Genomic DNA, 21,875 nt, shown 5'->3' with positions numbered 1-21,875 from the left:
CCCCCCCCCCCCCCCAAAAAAATCCCGCTTTCGACATAAAAGATAATTTTGTTGAAAATACGTCTATTTGGTTAGAAAATTTAATCTCTGGGTTAAAAGTTTAGCTAATTTATTAAATTTTTAGCTGATTTAAAAAAATGGAAATTTAACTCCTTGGGCAAAAGTTATTTTGCACTTTAAAGGTTAATATCATTGGTTGAAAATTTAACTATTTTGTTTTATATTCTTTTTTATTATTATTAATTTTTTACCTGAAAATATAACTTCCATTTTTTGTTGAAACTATTGTTTCATTTTCGTCTTTATTGGTAGAAAAGTAATATTTTTTGTTGAAATTTCCTCTTTTTTTGTATAATAATGCAACTTTTGTGTTAAAAATGTTTTATTTCAGGTTGAAACTACATCTTTTTTTTCAACAAAAATCCGTCTTTTGGCTTAAAAGTTAATTTTGTTGAAAATACGTCTATTTGATTAAAAAATTAGTTTAAAAAAGTTTTGTTTGTTTCTTAAAGATTCATTATTTTAATTGAAAATTCATCTCTGGATGAGAATTAAATTATTTAATTGAAAATACATATTTTTGGCAGAGAATTAATATGTGCGGCGGAAAGTTCAGCTGTTTTGTGGAAAAATTTTCTTTCTTGTCTTTTTCTAATAAAAATTGATTTTCTTGCTTGCAGATTCATTTTTTTAGTTGTAAATTAATTTCTGTTTGAAAATGAAACTAATGTTAATTTTTTTAAATTAAAAATTGATGGTTTTAATAAGAGATTGAAAATTTGACTCTTTGATTGCAAATTTATGTTTCTAGTAGAAAATTCCAGTATTCTGTTAAAAATTTAACTATTTGGTTGGAAATTCAAGTATTTTGTTCAAAACTCTTCATTTTTGTTTGAAAATTCAAAGATATTGTAAAAAATTCGTCTATTGGGACAGAAAATTCGTCCTTTTGGATTTAAAATTCATATTTTGTTGTTAAAAATGGAACTGTCTTCTTAAACATTGAATTATTTCGTTGACAATTTAACTGTTGTTGGCTGAAGTTTAATCATTTATTTAAAGTGCAATCATTCAGTAGAAAATTGATCTCTTTATTTTGAAAATTCAATAATTTGGTTAAAACTTTCACTATTTTGTTCAAAATTTAATTATTTTAGTGAAAACTAAAATGACTTAAAATTCGGTAACTCATTCATATTTAACCCAATTCTAATTTAAATAAAGTTTATTACATACGGAATTAAAAACTTTTTGATTATATCAACAAAAAAAATTATTGAATAAAAAAATTTTCGTTAAACTGTTGCTAAAGTTGAAAAAAATGAGAAACTTTGAAAGATTAAAGAAAATGAAGGAAAAAAAAGTTTTTTTTCATCATAAAATCAGATTTTGTGGGTTTATGAGAAATTTCGGATATAGCACTTTTTTTTACCTTCAATTTTTTGTTAACATTTGTAAAAAATTTTCAAAGAATTTGTTGTTGAAGTGAGTTTAAATTTCTATTGAAACTGACTATTATAATTTTTTATCGCAATTGACTTTGACATTGTCAACTGACACATCCATTTCCTCGAAACTGGATAACTTTATCTAATCAGATTTTGTTGGACTTAAATCAGCAACACTTCATGCTTGCAACTGGACTTATGTCTTATCTTTAAGCGCTGATTTCGATTTTACAGAATGCTTTTTCGCTCTTCTGAATAATTTCTATTTTGTTTGTTATCGAGTTATGTGCTTCCACCATTCAAATGTCCTTTTTTCAATAGGTAACTTTCAAATTTAAAAGATTTCAAATTTTGCTGGTTTATAAACAAAAAGTTGACAATTCTGCTCTACCTGGAAAACCTGGGATTTTTATATATCTGGAAAACCCTGAAAATTTCATGGAATTTTTTTTTAATGTCAGGGCATTTTTTTTTTTTTTTTAAATTTGAATCTTTTCTGCTTGAAATATCAACTACTCAAAATTTGCCGTTCCGCATTCATTATTTCCGAATGAAAAGTTACTCTTTTGCTAAACAATCATTTTTTGTTATTAAAGATTCTTTTTAATTGAAAATTTATCTTTTTGTTTAAAAAGTCAACAATTTCAATTAAAGATTAATCATTTCAGTTGAAAATTTATCTTTTTTGTTTCAAATTCAGTTATTCCATTTTTGCTTGAAACTTTATCTTTTTTAGTTTGAAGTTCAACTTTTTTTTATTGTAAATTTGTCTTTTTATAGTTGATAATTCTTTTAATTAATAATAATAATAATAAACGTATTTTGTTGAAAAATCGTCTTTGGGGTAGAAAATTCATCTGTTAGGTTGAAAATTCAAATATGTCCGATAAATATTTATCATTTTAGTTGAAACCTTATGTTTTTGGTTGAAAGTTAAATGAAATGTTTTAAAAATCCTTTTTTTTTTTAAATTATTTTTTTTTTTCTAAAAGTTTAATTAGTCCAGTTTATGTGCATCACAATTTTAAGTATAAGTAGACAAAATAAAAATTTGTTTGAATTTTTTTAATTCATGAACTTTAGAGAGAAATTCAAGAAATGATTATGTTTTTAGTATTATTTGACTGTTTAATTATTCGAACGTGCTAAAATATTTAAGGATATCTATTAATATTAATTAGATTAATAGAATCTGAAAAAAAATATTATAAACTCGCGAAACTATAAACTGCGCTCCTGCGATGAAAAATTAATAAAAGTTTATAAGACATTTACTTTGGAAAGAAAAAATTTAATTTCTGTAGTAGGGTCAGTTTATCGTGCATAGTTCTTTATTTCATAAAAAAAAATATTGTTTATCTGAAGATTGTTTCAAAGTATATATTTTCAAAAGTTTTCTATTTTTTATAGCAAATAATAAAAAAACCTTATTTTCAAATTAAAAAAAAAACAAGCTTTTTTTGAGGGGAATCGTCTTCTTCTGTTATTGAATTCAACTGTTTTTTATTGCAATATAATCCGTTGAAGTTACTGCTATTTGGATGAAAATTGGTCTTATTTGTTTTTGTTTTATTTTTTATTAAAAATTGTGTTGTTTTTTTTTAAATTTGAAAAATTACACGCTTTGTTGAAAATTCGTTCAATTTCAGCGGCTTGTAATTTAAAATATTTTTTGGATGAAATATCAACTATTATATCTTACTTTGTTGAAGATTCATCTCTTTGGTTTAAAATAAATTATTTTTGTGAAAATTCGTTTTTTTTTTTGTATTAAAAATTAATTAACTTAAAACCTAACTTGTGTTGTTTTTTTCTTAAAAATTCGCCTCTTTTAGTTTAAAAATCAACCATTGACATAAAAATCAATCAATTTTATTCAAAATTCGTCTCTTTTGGCTGAAAATTTATTTTGATGCCCAGCAATTAATGTTTTTGTTCGAAAAATTATTATTATTTTAGTTGAGCATTCAACTATGGTTTTAAAAACTGATATTTTCTTCAGAAAATTATTCTTCCCATTCACAAATTCATTTATTTGGGTTAAAAATTTATTTCTATTGTTAAAAATTAAAACACCACTTACAAATTATATTACTTTTTTACAACAAAATTTGTTTGTTTGTTTGTTGAAAATTAACTTTTCAGTTAAAAATTCGACTTTTTGGTAGACATTTTTTTTGTTGAAAATTCATTATTTTTGGTGGAAAATTTAAGTTTTTTGTTCAAACCTTCTTTTTTTCAAAATTATTTTTTTAACTAAAAATTGAACTATTTTACTGAAATTTTTATAATTAATTTTTCACCTTGAAAATGTATTGTATTTAAAATGTACCTTTTTTGTTTAAATTCAAGTTTAGTCTGAAAACTTCACTTCCATTTTTGGGTAATTTTTTTTTTAATTTAAGAATTTTGTTGAAAATTCGTTTTTAATTAGAAATTTAAATATGTGTGTAAAATTCAAATCTAGGCAAGAAGAAGTGACCAGTAATGAAATTATTAATTTTTTTTATTCGAACTGAATGACTTACTCTTGTATTAATTTGATTTCTCAATCGAAAGTCTTCATTTTTAGATATAAAGATAATATATATTTATTAGTCAAAATTAATTTTTTTTAAGCTTTTAGATTTTTAGCTATGTTGATGATTTAAAATTGATAAATTGAATTTTAAAGTTTCCAAAGGATAATTTAAAATAACTTCATTATGAACTTATATTGAAATATTTCTCTATTTCAGCATTTCTTTTGTATTTCCATCGAGATTTTCGGTTATTTTAGGCTTTTAGGATTTTAGGGTATGCTCATTAAGAACTGCAATTTCCTAAAATCTCAGCCATTAGTCTTTCTAATGAGCTTCATTAAGCCTGGCGCTTCAAGCATCCGCACGTTCGAATATAATAATAGATTTGATAATCCTACCGCAATAAAACTTGCGTTAGGGTCAACCTGTTTCATTCAAAAACTCCAGGTAACATTTCGGGTGCCGGTGTCTTAAATCATTCCTAAATTTTGAATTTATGGGAATTTTCCGTCCCTATGGCAAGCTCGTAATTTATTTCAATTTCTATTCTTTAAATTTGATTTGTTTTTAATTTTTTATCGTTTCTAGATTAAAACTTGACAAAATACTGTTTTCAAAACATGCTGATCTAGATTCTATTTTTATAAATTAGACCATTTCCAATTGAAAAGTTTGAAACTAAACAATTTTACATGATAGTTGAGCAATTTTAAAATAGAGCAATTTTTAAACAAAACTTTTTTTTTTTTGAAAACGTTCAGAATTTTGTACTTTAAGATCGAAATATTCGAAATTAGTTCGTTTTGAAATAATATGACTCACAATTTTATTGTATTTTTTTAATTATAGAATTTGAAATAATTGAACAGTTTATTTTCAAATTCCTGCTTAATATTTTTTAAAAATTGCAATATATAATTGAATAATGATGATTCTTAATTTGTAAAAGTAGCTTTAATTATATCGCTGTATTTAACTTTTTTTTAAATTAATTATTTAAACTGAAACTTAAACTAAAAATTCCCCTCATGCTGAAAACCGGTATTTTTTGTTTGTTAAATTATCAAATACATATTACATTTTTCGTTCAGAATTCATCTTTTTTGTAAAGAAATTTTAATCAATTGAAAGTTAAATTCATTTGTTCAAAATTAATATTTTTTTGTTGGAGGTTCATCATTTTAATTGAAAATTTATATTTTTCATTGAAAAATTAGATATTTTTATAAAAATTTGTGTTTTCTTTGGCTGAAAATTATTTTTCATACTGAAAATTTAACTATTTCAGTTGACACTTTAACTGCTTTGTTAAAACTTTTGTTGTTGTTAAAAATAATTTTTTTTTCAACTTAAAATGTAACTATTCCAATTGAATATTTTATCATTTTTGTTGACAATTCTTCTTTTTGGTTTAAGATTGATATTTTTTAACTTAAAATTTAACTATTTAATTTTTAGTTTGAAAGTTTATGATGGATTGAAAATTCATATTTTTTTATAAAGAAATTCAATTATTTTAGTTGAAAGTTCATTACTTTGTTTCAAAATGTCACTATTTTGTTGTTAATTATATTTTTAATTAAAAATTAATTTTTTTTTGTTTAAGTGAAAACTTAACTGATCCAGTTGAATATTTCATGTTTTTAGATAAGAATTTATCTTTGGTTGATCATTATTTTTTTTTTATTGAAAAAATGCTACTATTCCAGCTAAAGATTCATGGTTTTAGATAAAAATTCATTTTTCTGTTTTTGAAAAGTCAACTAATTGGTTTATTGCTCTTTTTTTTTTAAATTGCTTTTCTCAACTAACAATTTTATTGAAAAATCGTTTTTTTCGATTAAAATGAGTTTCTCTGAATTGAAAATTGAAGTGTTCTATTTAAAAATTATACTATTTTATTGAAAATGTCTTTTTTTTTTTAGTTAAAGAATTAATTTTTTTCTTCTGAAGGTTTACATATTTTTTTTGTTTGTTGAAAATGAATCTATTCCTGTTGAAAATTCCTCCTTTTCGTTTAAAATTCAACCATTTCGTTGAAAGTTAAACTCTTTCATTAAAAATTAATTGTTTTTGGTTGAAAACTCAACTAACTGATTGAATTTTTTTTTTAATTTTCTGAAGTAAAAGTTTAACACTTTTGTTGTTTTCTGTTGAAAATAAATGTTTTGAAACGGAAAAATTTACTTCATTGTTGAAAAAATCGTGTTATGGTTAAAAAAAATTTTTGTTGGCAGATTCATGTTTTTGGTGAACTATTTGTTTCCTTTTTTTTTTTGGGTTGAAAATTATTTGGTCAAAACTTAAAATATAACTTCAAGTTGAATATGCAAAATGATTTTTCTTTTTTAGTTGAAAATTCCTATTTTTTGTAGAAATTAATTTTCTTGTTTGAGAATTTATGTTTTTTTGTTGAAAATTCAATTATTTCACTTGAAGATTTATCAATTTAGTTGAAAATTAATCTCTGTTTAAAAATTAGTCTTCAAGGTTTAAAATTCATCTTTTTGGTTGAAAATTCATCTATTGCAGATGCAGATTAATCATTTTAGTTGAAAATTGATAATTTATTGCTTGTAAATTTGCTTTTTTTTTGTTTAAAATAAATGTTGCTAAAAGAACATTTAACTTATCCGTTCTTTACTTGAAAACTAATCTTTTTTAGTTCAAAATTCAACTATTTGGTTGAAAATTGATCTTTTTCAGTTGAAAATTCGATTTTTCGGTAGCCATAGAATATTTTTAGCTGAAAAATCATCTTTTTGGTGAAATTTTTTAATGTAAGATTTTAACTTTCAACCAAATAGTTGAATTTCAAACCCAAAAGAGGAATTATTAATAGGTATAGGTTAATTTTCAACAAAAAAAGATAAACTTTCAGAAAAAATTAATTTTTTAACTAAAAAAATTAATTTTCAACAAAATAGTAAAGTCTTCAAATAGAGCACGTCAATTGAACTATTTGTTTGATTTTTTTATCGGTTTAAAATAGAACTACTGCAGTTGAAGTTTCATCATTTCAGTTTTTAATTCATCAGCTTGATTGAAAATTAATTTTTTGAACTGGAAATTCAACTATTTCGTTGGAAATTCGTGTATTTTATTGAAAAATCGTCTTTTTGCTAGAAAATGAATCGTTTTGTTTGAAAATTAATCTCATTTTTTGGAAATTCATCGGGAATTTTATCAAACCGGTAAATGACAGTGACTTTATTTTTTGACCAGGAATTGTACAAATTTATAGAAAACAAATCTGTCTACCTGCTATTTCAATCGTTTTTTAATTAATTAGTTAAATTTTTATCTTTTTTAATTATGATATTCTATTTAGAGAATGCGCATTTCGAAAATTTTCAACTTCAAACAATTTCTCATTTTAAATTTTAATTTTTTGTGTGTACACATTTTAATTTAAATAATTTTATAATGCAGTTTTAAAGACTTCAGCCATTACAAATTAGAAGCGTTTCAAATCAAACTTTTTCGATAAAAAACATTTTTAGTTAACCAACCGTGAATATAAATTCATTATTTTTAAAATTGAACTGTTCTTTAATATTTAAAAAGTTCCAGTTTCTATTTTCAGTTTTAAAATGACTTCAAAATAATATATTTATAATCAACAGCTTTGATTAAATTTCACATATTATTTTAGTCTAAAATATTCAATTTTGAAACTATTCAATTACCAATATACAGATTTTGGCAGATTTTGAACAAAAAATGTAGCAACTTTTTAAGAATTTTGAAAGCTTCAAAAAAATAAAAAAAATTTTCTATGAAAATCGAAAATGTTTTTTTTTTATTTTGGTAAGTTAATTTTAAGTGAATATTCAAAAAGATTTTGAAAGATTTACAAAATTATGGAAATTAATGCGGAATATTGGAAGGAAATTTTTTTAATTTGGAAGAATTAAGGAACAAAAATTAGGAAAAATTGAAATCATTTTAAAGGATGTTTAGAAGTTCTAAAAAATTTTCAAACAAAATTTGGAAGTGTTTTAGGGTCTTTTGAACCTTACAATAAAAATAATTTAACTTTTAATTTTAGAAGTGTTCAGTTTGTAAAAAAAAAAACTGTTACCGTTCAGTTTTTAATGTTTCTAGCTTAAAATTGCTCGAAATGATATAATTTTGAAAAATTTTAAATTCAGTGATTGATTCTTCAATTTAGAACTTCCAGAATCTTTTTTGATAATTTCGGAAATCTTTTAAAACCTTTTTAAATATTCTGTTAAAGTATTTTTTTAAATTAAAAATTATTTTTAGTTTTTCTAGGAATCTTAAGGGCATGTGATACTCACAGTTTCCCCGGCTTTTTTTTCCACAAAAGTGAAAATTAAAAAAAAAACTGAATTCAGAGATGCAATAAAATATCATAACGGACGTCCCCGGACTCTTTTTGGGGTATAATAACAAAAAAATGTATTGTGCTAAATAGAATTTTTATGCGTATGCATTATTTTGAGGTTACGTCGTTTTTCATCTCTGCCTTTCCGATAATCTGGAAATTATTTATGAAATAAACTTTTTTGATTGCCTGCAAAGAAGGTTAGTTCAGGCAGATTAGTTACTATGTTTATTTGTAAGTCCAAAGTTTTCGGCCAAAAATATTGTGTAGTTTGGAAGTAACGCTTGAGTGAATTGTAAAACACATAACCTCAAAATATACACGCATGTTGTTAGCAATATAAAAAATTGTTGTTAAAAAAACACAAAAAAAGTGTGTGGGGACGTCCGTTAGCATGTTCGCTATCATTTCCCAGATTTTGAAGGCAAAATATTTATTATTCTAGAAAAATAGCCGGGGGAACCTAAAACTGGTAAGATCGACAATTTTCTAAGTATCACATGCCCTTAAGAAAATGTTTTTATTCTTTTTTTTCAAAACTTCGAAGTATCTCTTAAAATTTCTCAAATTTCGTCTACAGGTAATAAATGTTCAACAGTTATTTATACATCAAAATTTTAAGGAAATTTTCTGTAAAACACGAAAAAATCGGCATATTTCGTGAATATTTTTGGCTTAAGGGCATGTGATACTTAGAAAATTGTCGATCTTACCAGTTTTAGGTTCCCCCGGCTTTTTTTCTAGAATATTAAATATTTTGTCTTTCAAATTTGGGAAATGATAGCGAACATGCTAACGGACGTCATCACACACTTTTTTTTGTGTTTCTTTATCAAAAATTTATGATATTGCTAACAACGTGCGTGTATATTTCGAGGTTATGTGTGTCACAATTCACCCGAGCGTTATTTCCAAACTACACAATATTTTTGGCCGAAAACTTTGGACGTAAAAATAAACATAGTAACTAATCTCCTGGAACTAACCTTGTTTACAGGCAATCAAAAAAGTTTAATTCATAAATAATTTCCAGATTATTGGAAAGGCAGAGATGAAAATAGGCGTAACCTCAAAATAATGCATATGTATAAAATTTTTATTTAGCACAATAAATTTTTTTTGTTATTATCCCTCAAAAAAGAGTCCGAGGACGTCCGTTATGATATTTTATTGCATTTCCGAATTCAGTTTTTAAAAATTTTCATTTTTGTGGAAAGAAAGCCCTTAATAAAGATTTCAATCGATATTTTGTAAAATGGGATTTATAATACTAATAATAAAGTACAGAGAATATTTTTTTTTTCCAAATTCGTTCATGACAGAATGGCGACTGCGCAGCATTTCTCCGTCGGCGCCTTTTTTTTAAGGTGTCCACGGCCGGAAACCTAACTCCCGCAATTTTTGACCTGGATCAAAAAACCAAAGTTTTTTCGATTCTATAGAACAACAGAAAGAGATGTACGAAGGATTTTTTTTCGATATATTGATTTTTCACGACTTGGTGTACTTTTGAAAACAAAATTTAAAATTTGATGAAAAAATCGTTACAAAATTGTTTATAAAAAAAAGCTGCAAAATAAAAAAAAATCCTATGCACGTCGCTGGAGAAAGAAATTTTGAGTATATTTTTAAGATTTTAGATCGATCGGTGAGGATTTGTTTGAGGTACGTTTCCGGCCAGTTACAAAAAAAGGGGTTTCGAGAAAAACACGTTTAAAGTTTTAAGTACTCTGAAATCACCGGGGCATATCTGGGAGGCGTTGCAGCAGACCTAAAATTTGGTCATTTAGACATTTTTTTCGCCCTCGATCTTTTGATATATTATTTTTAAGACCCTATAACACTTTTTAGGCAAAAAGTTAGATTTTTGGAAAATTCTAGAGTGGTTTAACCCCTTAAATTTGAGAAAATTTAAAACAACCTCTAGATTTTTAAAGATTTTGAAATAAAATGTTGAAGCTTTTCGAGGATTTTTAAACTAATTAGAAGGAAAATAATTAAATTTCTAATTTAAGAAGTGTTTAGTTAAAAAAAATTCGGTTTTTAATGTTTCTAGCATAAAAATTCTTAAAGTTGTATAATTTTGAAAATTTTAAAGTTGATTGATTGATTTTTTGATTTAGAGCATTAAAAACGATAATCAAAAGTTCCACTTGAAGTGCTTTCATTTGCAGCTCAGTTTCTATGGCCTCAAATGGAAATTTTTTTTAGCTTTCGCGCTCGATTTTTTAAAATTTCATTGACCGTAAAAAATATTTGTGAACTGGGCAATGACCGGGAATTTATTTTGTTCGATTAAAACGGCCACCCTGAAATTATAAATGATAAAATATAAATTAGTAAATATAAATATGCGGTAAATATGTAATAAGAATGTGGTGTTGTGTGTACAGGAGAGGATGATCACCCCGGAGTCAGCGAAGATCGCGGGAGTTTGCGGGTATAGGCGAGGACTCCCGAAGAGGGAATGAGGAATCCAGGGCTGCATCTCGTCGGGATCGCGGCGTCCCCTGGAGGAGGTGGGGTCTTCGGGACCAAGGCCGAGGAGGAGTTGCGCCAGTGGCTGGACACACGTTTGGACGAATTGGGAATTGACCCAGTCGCCTACTCGCGGTTCGTTCTCAGCCTTTTGCGCCACCCCGACTCGGCCCCCACTCCCCCGGGAGACGTGGTTGGTAGCGTGGGTGGTACCGGCGGTGCTACCGGCAAAGGAAGAGGACGCCGTGTCCGCACACGGCCCAGAACAAGGCTGCCGCTTCAAGGGGACAGAGAGCAAAGGCGTGCTGTCGTACAATGCCTTACGAGTGCGGCTGACCAGGTTAGTTTATTTCTCTCTCATCAGATTATTTTGTACTTTACACCACCTTTTTGACTGCTTTTAAAAAGAATTCCCAGGACTTGCTATGTATATAGAGTTCTTAAATGCCCAAGAATACAAAAACATTCTTGAGTGTTTTCGGGGGAATTTTATTCTAGAATTTTTTTTTCTAGAATTTTTATTCTGGAATTTCTATTCTAGAATTTTTAATCTAGAATTTTTTTATTCTAGAATTTTTATTCTAGAATTCGTATTCTAGAACTTTTTTATTCTAGAATTTTTATTCTACAACTTTTTTATTCTAGAATTTAAATTCTTGGGTATTTTCAAAACAACTAAATTTGAAGTTAATTTTATTATTATAGTTAAAAATCGCAACTATTTTATAGAAAATTAATCTTTTTTGGTTGAATTCAACAATCATTTTTAATATAAAATTAAAATCTTTTTTGTTTGAAATATCAAGTATCACGTTCGTCGTTGAGAATTCATTCTGATGACAAACCTTCTTTTTTTGTTCCAAATTTAATTGTTTTGCTGAAAATTATGTTTTCTAGCTTAAAATTAATTGTTTTTATCGAAAATTTAACTCTGACATGTTTTGTTCAAAATTTATTTTCCTAAGTTGAAAATTCAAATATTTGGTTTAAAATACGTGTATTTTATTGAAAAATTAGAATTTTTGGGAGATTATTTAATCTTCTTGGTGGCTAACTCCTATCTTTTTGTTCAAAATTCAGATTTTTTTCTTATTTAGAATGAATTTTTTTTTTGCCTAAAAATGTAACTGTTCCACTTTTTGTCGAAATTGTATCTTCTTGATAGAAATTTAATCTTCTTGCTTGAAAGTTATACTATTGAATGATAAATTATACGTTGAAAATTTACTTTGATTTTGTTGAAAATTAAATGTTTTTTTTTTCTGAAAATTTAATTATTGTATTTTCAGTTGAAAATTGATCATTAGTTGAAACTTCACCTTTTTGGTTAAAAATTAATTTCTGTAGTTAAAAATTGAACTATTTTGTTGAAAATTCGTTTCTTTTTTGTGTGAAAATTTATTTTAATGACTGAAAATTTAAGTATTTTATTTTTGGTAAAGAATTTATCTTTTCAATTGAAAAGTCATGTATTTGTTAAAAACTTAAATTTTTGTCAGTTGAAGATTTACCATTTCAGTAAAGAACTCACTTTCACAATTTCATTTTCCGAGGAAAATTGATCTTTTTTAATAGATATGTAATCTCTTTTGTTGAAAAATTTTCTGTTTTGTAGAAACTTGAACTATTCTATTTGTTTTTAAGAATTCATTTCATTGGTTGAAACAAAAAATATTTACTTAAAAATTCTTTTTTATTTCAATAGAAAATTATGTTTTGTGTTGAAAATTCCACTATTTGGTGAAAAATTCATCACTGTGATTAAGAATTAATTTCTTTGGTTAAAAATTCATTTCTTATCAGTTGAAAATTAATTTTTTCAACTTTTTCTGAAAACTCGTTTTTTTTTAATGTATCTTTTTTGGTAGAAAACTCATCTTTTGGGTTTAAAATTGAATTATTTAATTGAGAATTCATTTTTGGTCAAATTTTAGTACAAGAAAGTACTTAAAGTATTTGTTAGAATAAAAATAGTAAATTTAATGCTTCTAGTGTTTGTTAAGAATTGTTTTTGTATTAAAAAAATTTGTTTTAAAATACAACTTTTTGTTGAAAATTCATGTTTCTATTGCTTAAAAATGCAACTATTTGATTTTAGATCATCTGTATTGGTTGAAAATTAATTTTTTATTGGAAAATTATCTTTTCGCGATAAAAAGACATATCATTTTAAAACATTAAAATTTTTAGATTGAAAAATTCAATCTTTTGTTGCAAAAAAATCTTTTTAGTAGACGATTAATTTTTTTATCTATTTGCAGATTCATAATTTTAGTTTAAAATTCATCTCTTTGGTTAAAAATTGAACTTTGTTTTAAAAATTCGTTTCTTCTATTGTTGAAAATTAATTTTTTTAATTGAAAGTTTAATTATTCCATTTTCAATTCAAAAATTGGTATTTTCTTTAGTTGAAACTTATATTTGGTTAAAATGATGTATTTTGTTTGGAAATTCGTCTTTTTTGTAAAAAATAAATGTTTTTGGTTAAAAATTTATTTATTCATTGAAATTTTAATTAATTAATTATTTATTTTGCAATGGTTGAAAATTCAACTACTTGGCTAGAAGTTGAAATCTATTTTTTTTTTCGTTTTAGTTGAAAATTAATTTTTTAAACTATAAATTTAATTATTCTTTTTTTTTTGCTTGAAAATTCATCTTTGTAGTGAAAAATTCATTTATTTTATTGAAAATTAAGTTTTTTGGCTAAAAATGACTATTTAGTTGAAAACTTGTTTTTGATTAACATTTTTTTTGTTCAAAATTAATTTTTTAACTTGAAATTTTACTATTCCAATCGAAAATTCATCTCTTTAGTTTAAAATTAATTTTATTCACTGAAAATATAAATATACAATTTTTGGTTAAAAAAAACTATCTTTTTGTTAAAAATTCATTTTTTTGCGTGGAAAATTTGCCTTTGTTTTATAGAAAATTAATTTTTTTTGGTTCGTTTTCTTTTTGGGTTGAAACTTAATTTTTTAAATTGAAAATTCATGTTTTTGGTAAAAATTATTATTTGTTTTCCATTTATATACTATTACAATACTATTTCATTTTTTGATAAAAAACTTGCCTCTTTAGTTTCAAATTCAACTATTTGTTAGAAAATTCACTTATTCGCTGAAAAATAGTATTTTTGATGAAAAAATTTTTTACTATTTTGTAGAAAATTCTGATTTTTGGCTGGTGAATTCAAAAGTTTAGCTGAATTTTTGATATGGTGATTGGAAAATCTTTCTTGGTATAAAATTCAACTATTTGATTAAAAGTTAAAGTTTTTGACTGAAAATTCATTTTTCTTGGCTAAAAATAGTTGCAAATGTGTGTTTTCGGGTTTCAAAGTCAAATTTTTTCTAAAACAATCAAATTTTCGAGCTTGGGAACTCTTCTTTTCAACATTCATCTCTTTTAAAATCAAAAATTCAATAATTTTCTTAAAATTGGAATATATTTCCACTTAAAATCTTAGGAATGTCTCACCTAAATTAATTTTGTCTTAAATAATGTATGTCCCTATTTTTCCTCTACTTTCGTCAAAAAAAATGTAGATGTTTTTCTCCTCTTTTGAGATCATTTTCAGGGTGGCCGCTGGACCGGGAAACCGGGAATTTTATGAGACCGGAAAAAGACCGTGAATTTATTTTTTGACCGGGAGTTTTACAAATTTTTAGGAAAAAAAAAATCCGTCCAACTTAGATTTCAACCGTTTTTTAAAATAAGTAGTTAAATTGGGAACCTTTTTAATTATGATATCATTCAGTTTAGAATGCGTATTTTAATTAAAAGAATTTTTAACATACAGTTTTAAAGATTAAAGATTAAATTAGAACCGTTTAAAATGGAAGATTTTTTATAACAAACATTTTTAGTTGATGAACTGTGAATATGAATTAAATTATTATTTAAAAATTTGAATTGCACTCTAAAATTTAAACAATAAATAATAATTGGTTGTAAAAAACGAATCGGCATCAGTTCACAATTTTAGGACTTCTAGATTTTAACGTTAAAAATTAAACAAGCGCCCTATTGAAACTTTATAAAATATTTTTAATATAAAAATAACTTTTAAATAATTCATTTATGATTAAAGGCTTTTATTAAATTTCAGTCTAATCTAATCAATAATTATAATTAAAATACTCAAAACGGAACAAAAAAACTAAACTTTGAAAATTACAATTTTAATTGTTCTATTTGAAAAAAAAATGTAATTTGTAAGTCAACTTCTTAAATGTTGGTATATAAATAACAATTAAACACCTATTATTCTTGGAAAAATCGAGTAAGTTGAAGAAATATTTAGAAGTTTTGAAAAAATTAAAAATTAATGCAATTTAGCTTTTTAATAAAAAAAATTTTAAGATTGCTAGGAAAATTGAAAATGATTTGTTTTTTAATTATTTGAAAATCTAATAATTTTAAAAGATATTTCGAAGTTGTGAAAAACTTTTAATAATATTTTTTAATAAAAAAAAATTCGATATAACATGTAGATGTTTCAAGATGTCGAAATAGAATTTTGAAGCATTTTAAGGATTTTTAAACTATTTAAAATAAAAATAATTTAACATTATTTAAACAGAGATTTTTCAATATTTTACAAATTTATAATTGGGACAAGAATTTATTCAGAATAATAACCGGGAATTTCAAATGTTAACAAATTTCGACCTAGCACTGGAAATTTGCGAAAAGGAAAAAAATTTTGGAATTGAAAAGGAAATTTTTCCAAAGAATTACAATTCTGAGTTGAAGCAGAGAATTTTCAAATTTTAAACAATTCTGAATTGGAACTGGAATTTATCCCGGAGAATAACAATTCTTCATGGAAAATGGAATTTTTCCAAAAAAATTATTGTTCAGTGTTAAAACTAGATATTTTGGAAAAAAAATTAAATTATGAATTGGAACAGGACATTTTTCCAAAAAGTTCTAATTCTTACAATTCGTTGAAATGGAAAATTTTCGAAAAGAATTAAAGTTCTAGATTTAAACAGGAAAGTTGTTGAAAATAATTAAAATTCCGCATTTAAATAGACAATTTTTTATTTTTAACCAATTCTGAGCTGGAATTATAATTTAAAATCGCTTAAAATGGTAGAATTTTGAATATTTTTAAATTCAGTTATTGATTCTTCAATGTAGAGCATTTAAAATTATATCGTGGATTTATATTTTTGGATGTGAATCTTTGAGCTTCACCGTGAAAAATGTTTTCGAACCCGGAAAAAGTCCCGGGAACTTTTGTCTTTGACAAAAATGGCCACCCTGATTTTGAGCTGTGAAGTCTGAAATCTCGAATAAAATCGTTTAATTATAAAATACTGATAGTCGCAATTTGATCGATTGACAGAAATGTGGAGTAGAGTCTCTAGTCGACGAGCTGTGCGCTAAATTGCGAGATTTAGAAGGAGGCACATCCAAAAATGAGACCGAGGACGAAAAGGAAGAGGGTCAAGCTAAACCTTCCCTAGAAACTCTTACTCCACAGGACAGGGCTCTCAGATATTACGCAGCATTTCCGGCCTTGCAACCTGCCACCCCCAAGAAATTCCCGCACAGAAAAGACAAAAACTTGGCCCCCAACAACATTATCAACAACAACAACAACAATAATAATAACAACAACAACAGTAACAATAATAGAAACGGTGGTGGTATCGGCAACACCAACAAAAACAACAGAAATCGTCAAAAAAAGACCAAGATGTCCATCGTAAGTACTCCTAATTTTAATTTAAAATTAAGGATTTTAATTTAAAACCCGTAAATTTATTCCTGATGCGCAGTAAAAATTTAAGTTTTCATTATTTAAAACAATTTTTTTCAATTTAAAATAGTGATTTATTTTTATATTTTTTTTATATTAGTTTACCAGGGTGTCTACTCTATCTGGAAAACCTGAAAATCTCAGGATTTTTTTTAAGGTCAGGAAATTGTTACTAGAGAGTGCTTAGTTTTTTTTTAAATTGCAATATTAAATTGAATAACAACAATTCTTCATTTGTAAGTATCTATTGTTCTATTTTGTTGAAATTTCGTTTTTTTTTTGTTTAAAATTAATTTGTTTAACTAAAAATTCAACTATTCCGTTTTTGGTTATAATTTGAACGGTTTTAGTTGAAAATTCATGTATTTTGTTAAAAATTGTTTCTTTTTCGGTTGAATTCCATTATTTTTTATTAAAAATTTAAATCTTCTTTAGTTCAAATATCAACTAATACATTTTTTTGTTTAAAATTTACCTTTTTTTAATGAAGATTTAATTACTTAGTTGAGAGTTACTCGTTCGTTAAAAATTAATATGTTATTAAAGATTCATCGTTTTAATTGAAAATTCATCTGCTCGGTTGAAAAATGAGTTACTTTGTATTCAATTTTTGGTTGAAATTTGATCTTTTTTAATTTAAAATTCAACTATTGGGTTGAAAATTTGTCTTTTTGTATATGATAATGCAAATATTTCGTTGAAAATTTATATACTTTGTTGAAAAATCGCCTTGTGGTAGAAAATCTATTTTTTTTAGTTGAAAATGAGACTACTTGATTCTATAAAAAAAATGCATTTTGTTTTGTTTAAAATCGATCTATTCCAGAAAAATATTCATTATTTTAGTCGGAAATGAATTAGTTTTGTTGAAACTTTAACTATTTTGTTGAAAATTGCTATTTTTTACTTGAAAATTGAACTTTTTTTGTTAAAAATGCCTTTTTTTCTTGAAAAATTTAATTATTCATCATTTTAGTTGAAAATTTATATTTTGGATTGAAAATAAAACTACTTCGTTCAAAGTTTAATTTAAATTGTTTAAAAACTAAATCTTTTTTTTCGACAGAAAATTTAACTAATATATTTTTGATTGAAAACTGATCTTTTTCAGTTCAAAATTTTATCTATTTCGTTGAAAAATGATCTTTTTCTGTTTATAAATCAACTTTTTCATTGATAATTAATTATATTTTGTTTGAAAAATCGTCTTTTTGGTAAAAGAATCATTAATTTTATTTTTGAAGATCAAAGTTTTCACTAAAAAGTTAAAAATTTTAATCGGTTTAAGTTGAATTTAATATAGTTTTCTTTTTTAAAAAATGTGTTTGAATTTTTATTCAAATGCATGGACTTTAAAGAAAAATTCAAAGAATGATTAATTATGTTTTTAGTATTATGTAATTATTTATTTAATCTATCGTCCTAAAATATTTAAAAATATCTTGCAATATAATTTAATATGTTTTAACTGCAAGTTCAACCATTCTGTTTTTTGATAAAAATTGAACAGTTTTAGTTAAGAATTCAAGTATCTGGTTGAAAATTAATTTATTTTAATGAAAATTCGATCTTTTTGGCTGAATTCCATTATATTTTAGAATACAATTAAATCTTGTTTGGTTGAAATATTAACTAATACATTTTTTGTTCTGAATTCATATTTTTTTTAATGAAGATTTAATTAATTGGTGGAGAGTTACTGTTTTGTTCAAAATTAATTTTTTGATATTCTTCATTTTAATTGAAAATTCATCTCTTGGGTTGAAAAATGATCTATTTTGTTAAAAATTCGTTTTTTCGATGGCTGAAAATGAATTTTTTCACTGAAAATTCAACTATTCCAGTTGCAACTTAAACTACGTTGTGGAATTTTTTTTAAATTAATTATTTTACTGAAAATATAACTATTTAAAATTTGATTGAAAAAGTATTTTTTTTAGTGCAATTTTTTTACTTTTCTGGTAGAAATTAATCTTCTGGGCTGAAAATTTTTGTTGTTGACAATTAGTTTGGTTTTTGTTGCAAATTAATTTTTGGCTGAAAATTCAACATTTTAGTTCCTGGGTGATAATTTATCTTTTTAATTAAAAATTCATGCATTTTCTATAAAATTCGGTCTTCTTTCGTGAACACAATTAAGAAAATTACCTCTTTTGATGAAAAATTATGGTTTGGTTTTGAAAATTAAACTTTTTTAAAAGATAATTCATCTTTTTGGCTTCAAAATTGAACAGTTTTGTGTAAAACTCATTTTTAATCTAAAAATTTGACTAATCCATTTTTATTTGATAATTTTTTTTTATTGAGAATTGAACTATTTTGTTAAAATCTTTTATTTAATTTTTTTTCGTTCTTGTTTAAAAAGAATGTTTCCAATTTTAAATTTAAAGATATAATGTATAATTAATTAAAGGATTTTATTAGATTTAAAATATTGTTTCAGTCTAAAATATTCCATTTTTAACCCACTATATTTGAAATTTTTTAATAAAAAAAAAAGATTACTTATTGAATATTTAGCAATATTTGAATTCTTATTTAAGACACGTAAATTTAAACTAAATATTTAAAAATAAAGAATCTTTAACTGAATTTTTTGACATAGAAAACCTGGAATCGTTAAAATTTCGAAGAGCCTTTTAATCTTTGAAAGTTACAATTTTAATTTTTGTATTTGAAAAATGCTTAATTCGTAAGTGAAATTATTAAATTTGGATGTATAACTTACAAATAAAGATTTGTAGAAAAAATTTGAGTAATTTTAAGAGACATTTAGTAGTTTTAAGAAGATAAAAAATTATCATGCAAATTTTAGAAAGTTTTCTTAAAATGTTTTAGAATCTTTTTTGAAAATCTTGTTTAAATTTTTGAAAAACTTTTTAAATATTCTCTTAAATTAATTTTTCAAAATGAAATATTATTTTTAATTTTCCTATAAATCTTAAGAAAATGTTTTTATTCTTTTGAAGCCTTTCACAATTCTTGAAAAGAATCTAACTTTTTCTGTTAAAATCTGCGAAAATCTATATTTTTTTATATTAGGCTATCATTTAAAATTTTACATTCAGTTTGAATCTTTTCAAAACTTCTGCATATCGCTTAAAATTATTCAAATTTCGCCTCAAATAATAAATGTTAAATTTTTATTTATCCATACAAATTGTAAAGAAATTTTCTAAAATTTGCAGGATTTTCTGAGAACTGTAGAAAAAATTAAATTAATTTTGACAGATATTTAGAAGTTATGAAAAAAATTCCAAAATAATTTTAAATTTAAAACACATTTAACACAACTTCCCGATTTCTCAAGATTTTGAAATAAAATTTTGAAGCTTTCGAAGGATGTTTAAACTATTTGTAAAGAAAATAATTGAATTTCTAATTTAAGAAGTTTTTATTTAAAATTTTTTCAAGTTATCAATATTTAATTTTTCTAGCTTAAATTCCTTAAAATAATATAATTTTGAAAATTTTAAATTTCATTGATTGATTTTTTAATTTGGAGCATTGAAAATGATAACGTTGATTTATATTTTTTTATAATGAAAAATGTTAGTTCCATCTTTTTTTTAAATTTGATTGACCGTGAAAAATGTTTGCGAACCGGGAAAAAACCGGGAATTTATTTCGTCGATTAAAGCGGCCACCCTGAGATACACAAAAAATAAATAAATTACAATTTTTTCAAATCTGTTAATACCAATGTAAAGAATTTTTCCCCTTGAGTTGCCATAGCGTTTGTCAAAGCCTTTCTATTAAAAATTAAAAATTTTGTGTCAAATAATTCAATTTCAAAGATTTATAATTCATTTTTTTACATTCTGAAACGGTGAGAGTGACGAAAAAAGAATTTTTTTTATTTTAGACAAATTTGTGAATCAATATCAAATTATTAAAAAAAAAATCTAATAACAATTTAAAATTCGACAATTTAAGCAGCTTTCATTTTTAAACATTCAATTTAGAGTTGAATCGCAATAATTTCCGTTATATATAATTAATATAATTATATATAATAATAATAATAATTTAATTTACAGATTCTCTCAGTTAAACAAAAAAAAGGTCTTTAATTTTGAACGATTTGAATTTATTTGTCTTCAGTTATTTTCACTATTATTTTAATAATTATTTAGTATTATTAAAATACCTAACTCGTAGCCGAAATATATTCCCCCCTTTTTTGTTTTTCTGAAGACCATTGAATCGCATCGCGAAGTTGAGAAGGAAGGATTTGGATTTGCCAAGTCGATGGAGCGGGAACGTGAGCGAGAAAAGGAGCAGGAACTCGAGCTGGACCGAATTCGTCTTGCGCAATTGAAGGCGAAATTTGACGAGACTCTGGAGGCTTTATGGGACACGGGATCGGGCAACTCGCAGGGCACCGATTCCATTTGGGCCGCACCCTCACTCTCGATTCCCTCGAAGCCACTTTGGCCCACCGAAGTTGAAGCCAGTGAAGCGGCAGCAGCTCCTTTCATCGTTTCCGCTTCGAAGAAAAAGAGCGAGGAACAAGTGGAGGCGGCGGCGACGGAGGCGGACGACACACCGTTTCAGGAATCTATCGTTGACGACTCATCGCTTGTTGTACCCTGGAACCTTGATTTAGTTGGCACTAAGGACTGTTCTGATGAAACTGGCAACAAAAATAACACACGTGAGTGCTTTTTCTTCTTCTCTACTACTGTCAATACAATAATTCAATTCAATTCAATCTTTGTACTATTGTTGTACAATTCATATTTGATATAATAATTGGTAATCGAGAGATGGGCAAATGTAGAAGAAGGGTTGCGAGTCTGACTGCAGATGATGAAGGTCCAGTTAACTTGATTCAATATCTGCAAAAATTTGTTGTTTTTTGTTTTGTTTTTTTGTTTGTTTGTTTGTTTGTTTTTTCATGTTTCCTGACACTTTTTTTCCTCACTAATTTTCTCATTTTCTCCTGATCATTAATAATCAAAGAAACAAATTTCGTTATTCTATTTTTGGTTCAAAAATTGATATTTTTTATTTGTAAATTAAACTATTTGTTTTCAAATACTTTTAATTGTGAAAAATTCGAGTTTTTTCAGAAAATTCATCTTTTTCGTATAAAATTCAACTATTCCAGTGAAAAATTCATCATTTTAGTTAAAAATTTATTATTTTAGTTGAAAATTCATCAGTTTGACTGAAAATGTAACTATTTTTTCGATAGTTAATTTTTTTGTTCTTGTTCTTAAAAGCTAGTTTCTTTTGTAGAAAGTAATTTTTGAACTGAAAAATTAACTAATTCCATTTAAATATTCCATCGTTTT

The 21,875-nt window shown here is 24.9% G+C and overlaps 1 protein-coding gene across 4 annotated transcripts in view; it reads left to right on the top strand.

Moving 5' to 3' along the window:
* LOC117175654 (probable serine/threonine-protein kinase nek3) overlaps window positions 1-21,875 on the top strand; it is a 56,180-nt gene that overhangs the window by 10,559 nt on the left and 23,746 nt on the right. For all 4 annotated transcript variants that reach the window (XM_033365374.1, XM_033365377.1, XM_033365376.1 and 1 more), the window contains 3 exons: window positions 10,715-11,139; window positions 16,159-16,521; window positions 20,773-21,232. In XM_033365374.1, the coding sequence (XP_033221265.1) occupies window positions 10,789-11,139; window positions 16,159-16,521; window positions 20,773-21,232 (1,174 nt within the window). In that variant the 5' untranslated portion in view covers window positions 10,715-10,788. The remainder of the gene's footprint in view (window positions 1-10,714; window positions 11,140-16,158; window positions 16,522-20,772; window positions 21,233-21,875) is intronic.

This window comes from Belonocnema kinseyi, chromosome 6 (genome assembly GCF_010883055.1).
Source record: "Belonocnema kinseyi isolate 2016_QV_RU_SX_M_011 chromosome 6, B_treatae_v1, whole genome shotgun sequence".
NCBI lineage: Eukaryota > Metazoa > Arthropoda > Insecta > Hymenoptera > Cynipidae > Belonocnema > Belonocnema kinseyi.
The sequence above is the reverse complement of the archived record's forward strand: the minus strand, read 5'-3'. Positions and strand labels throughout refer to the sequence as shown.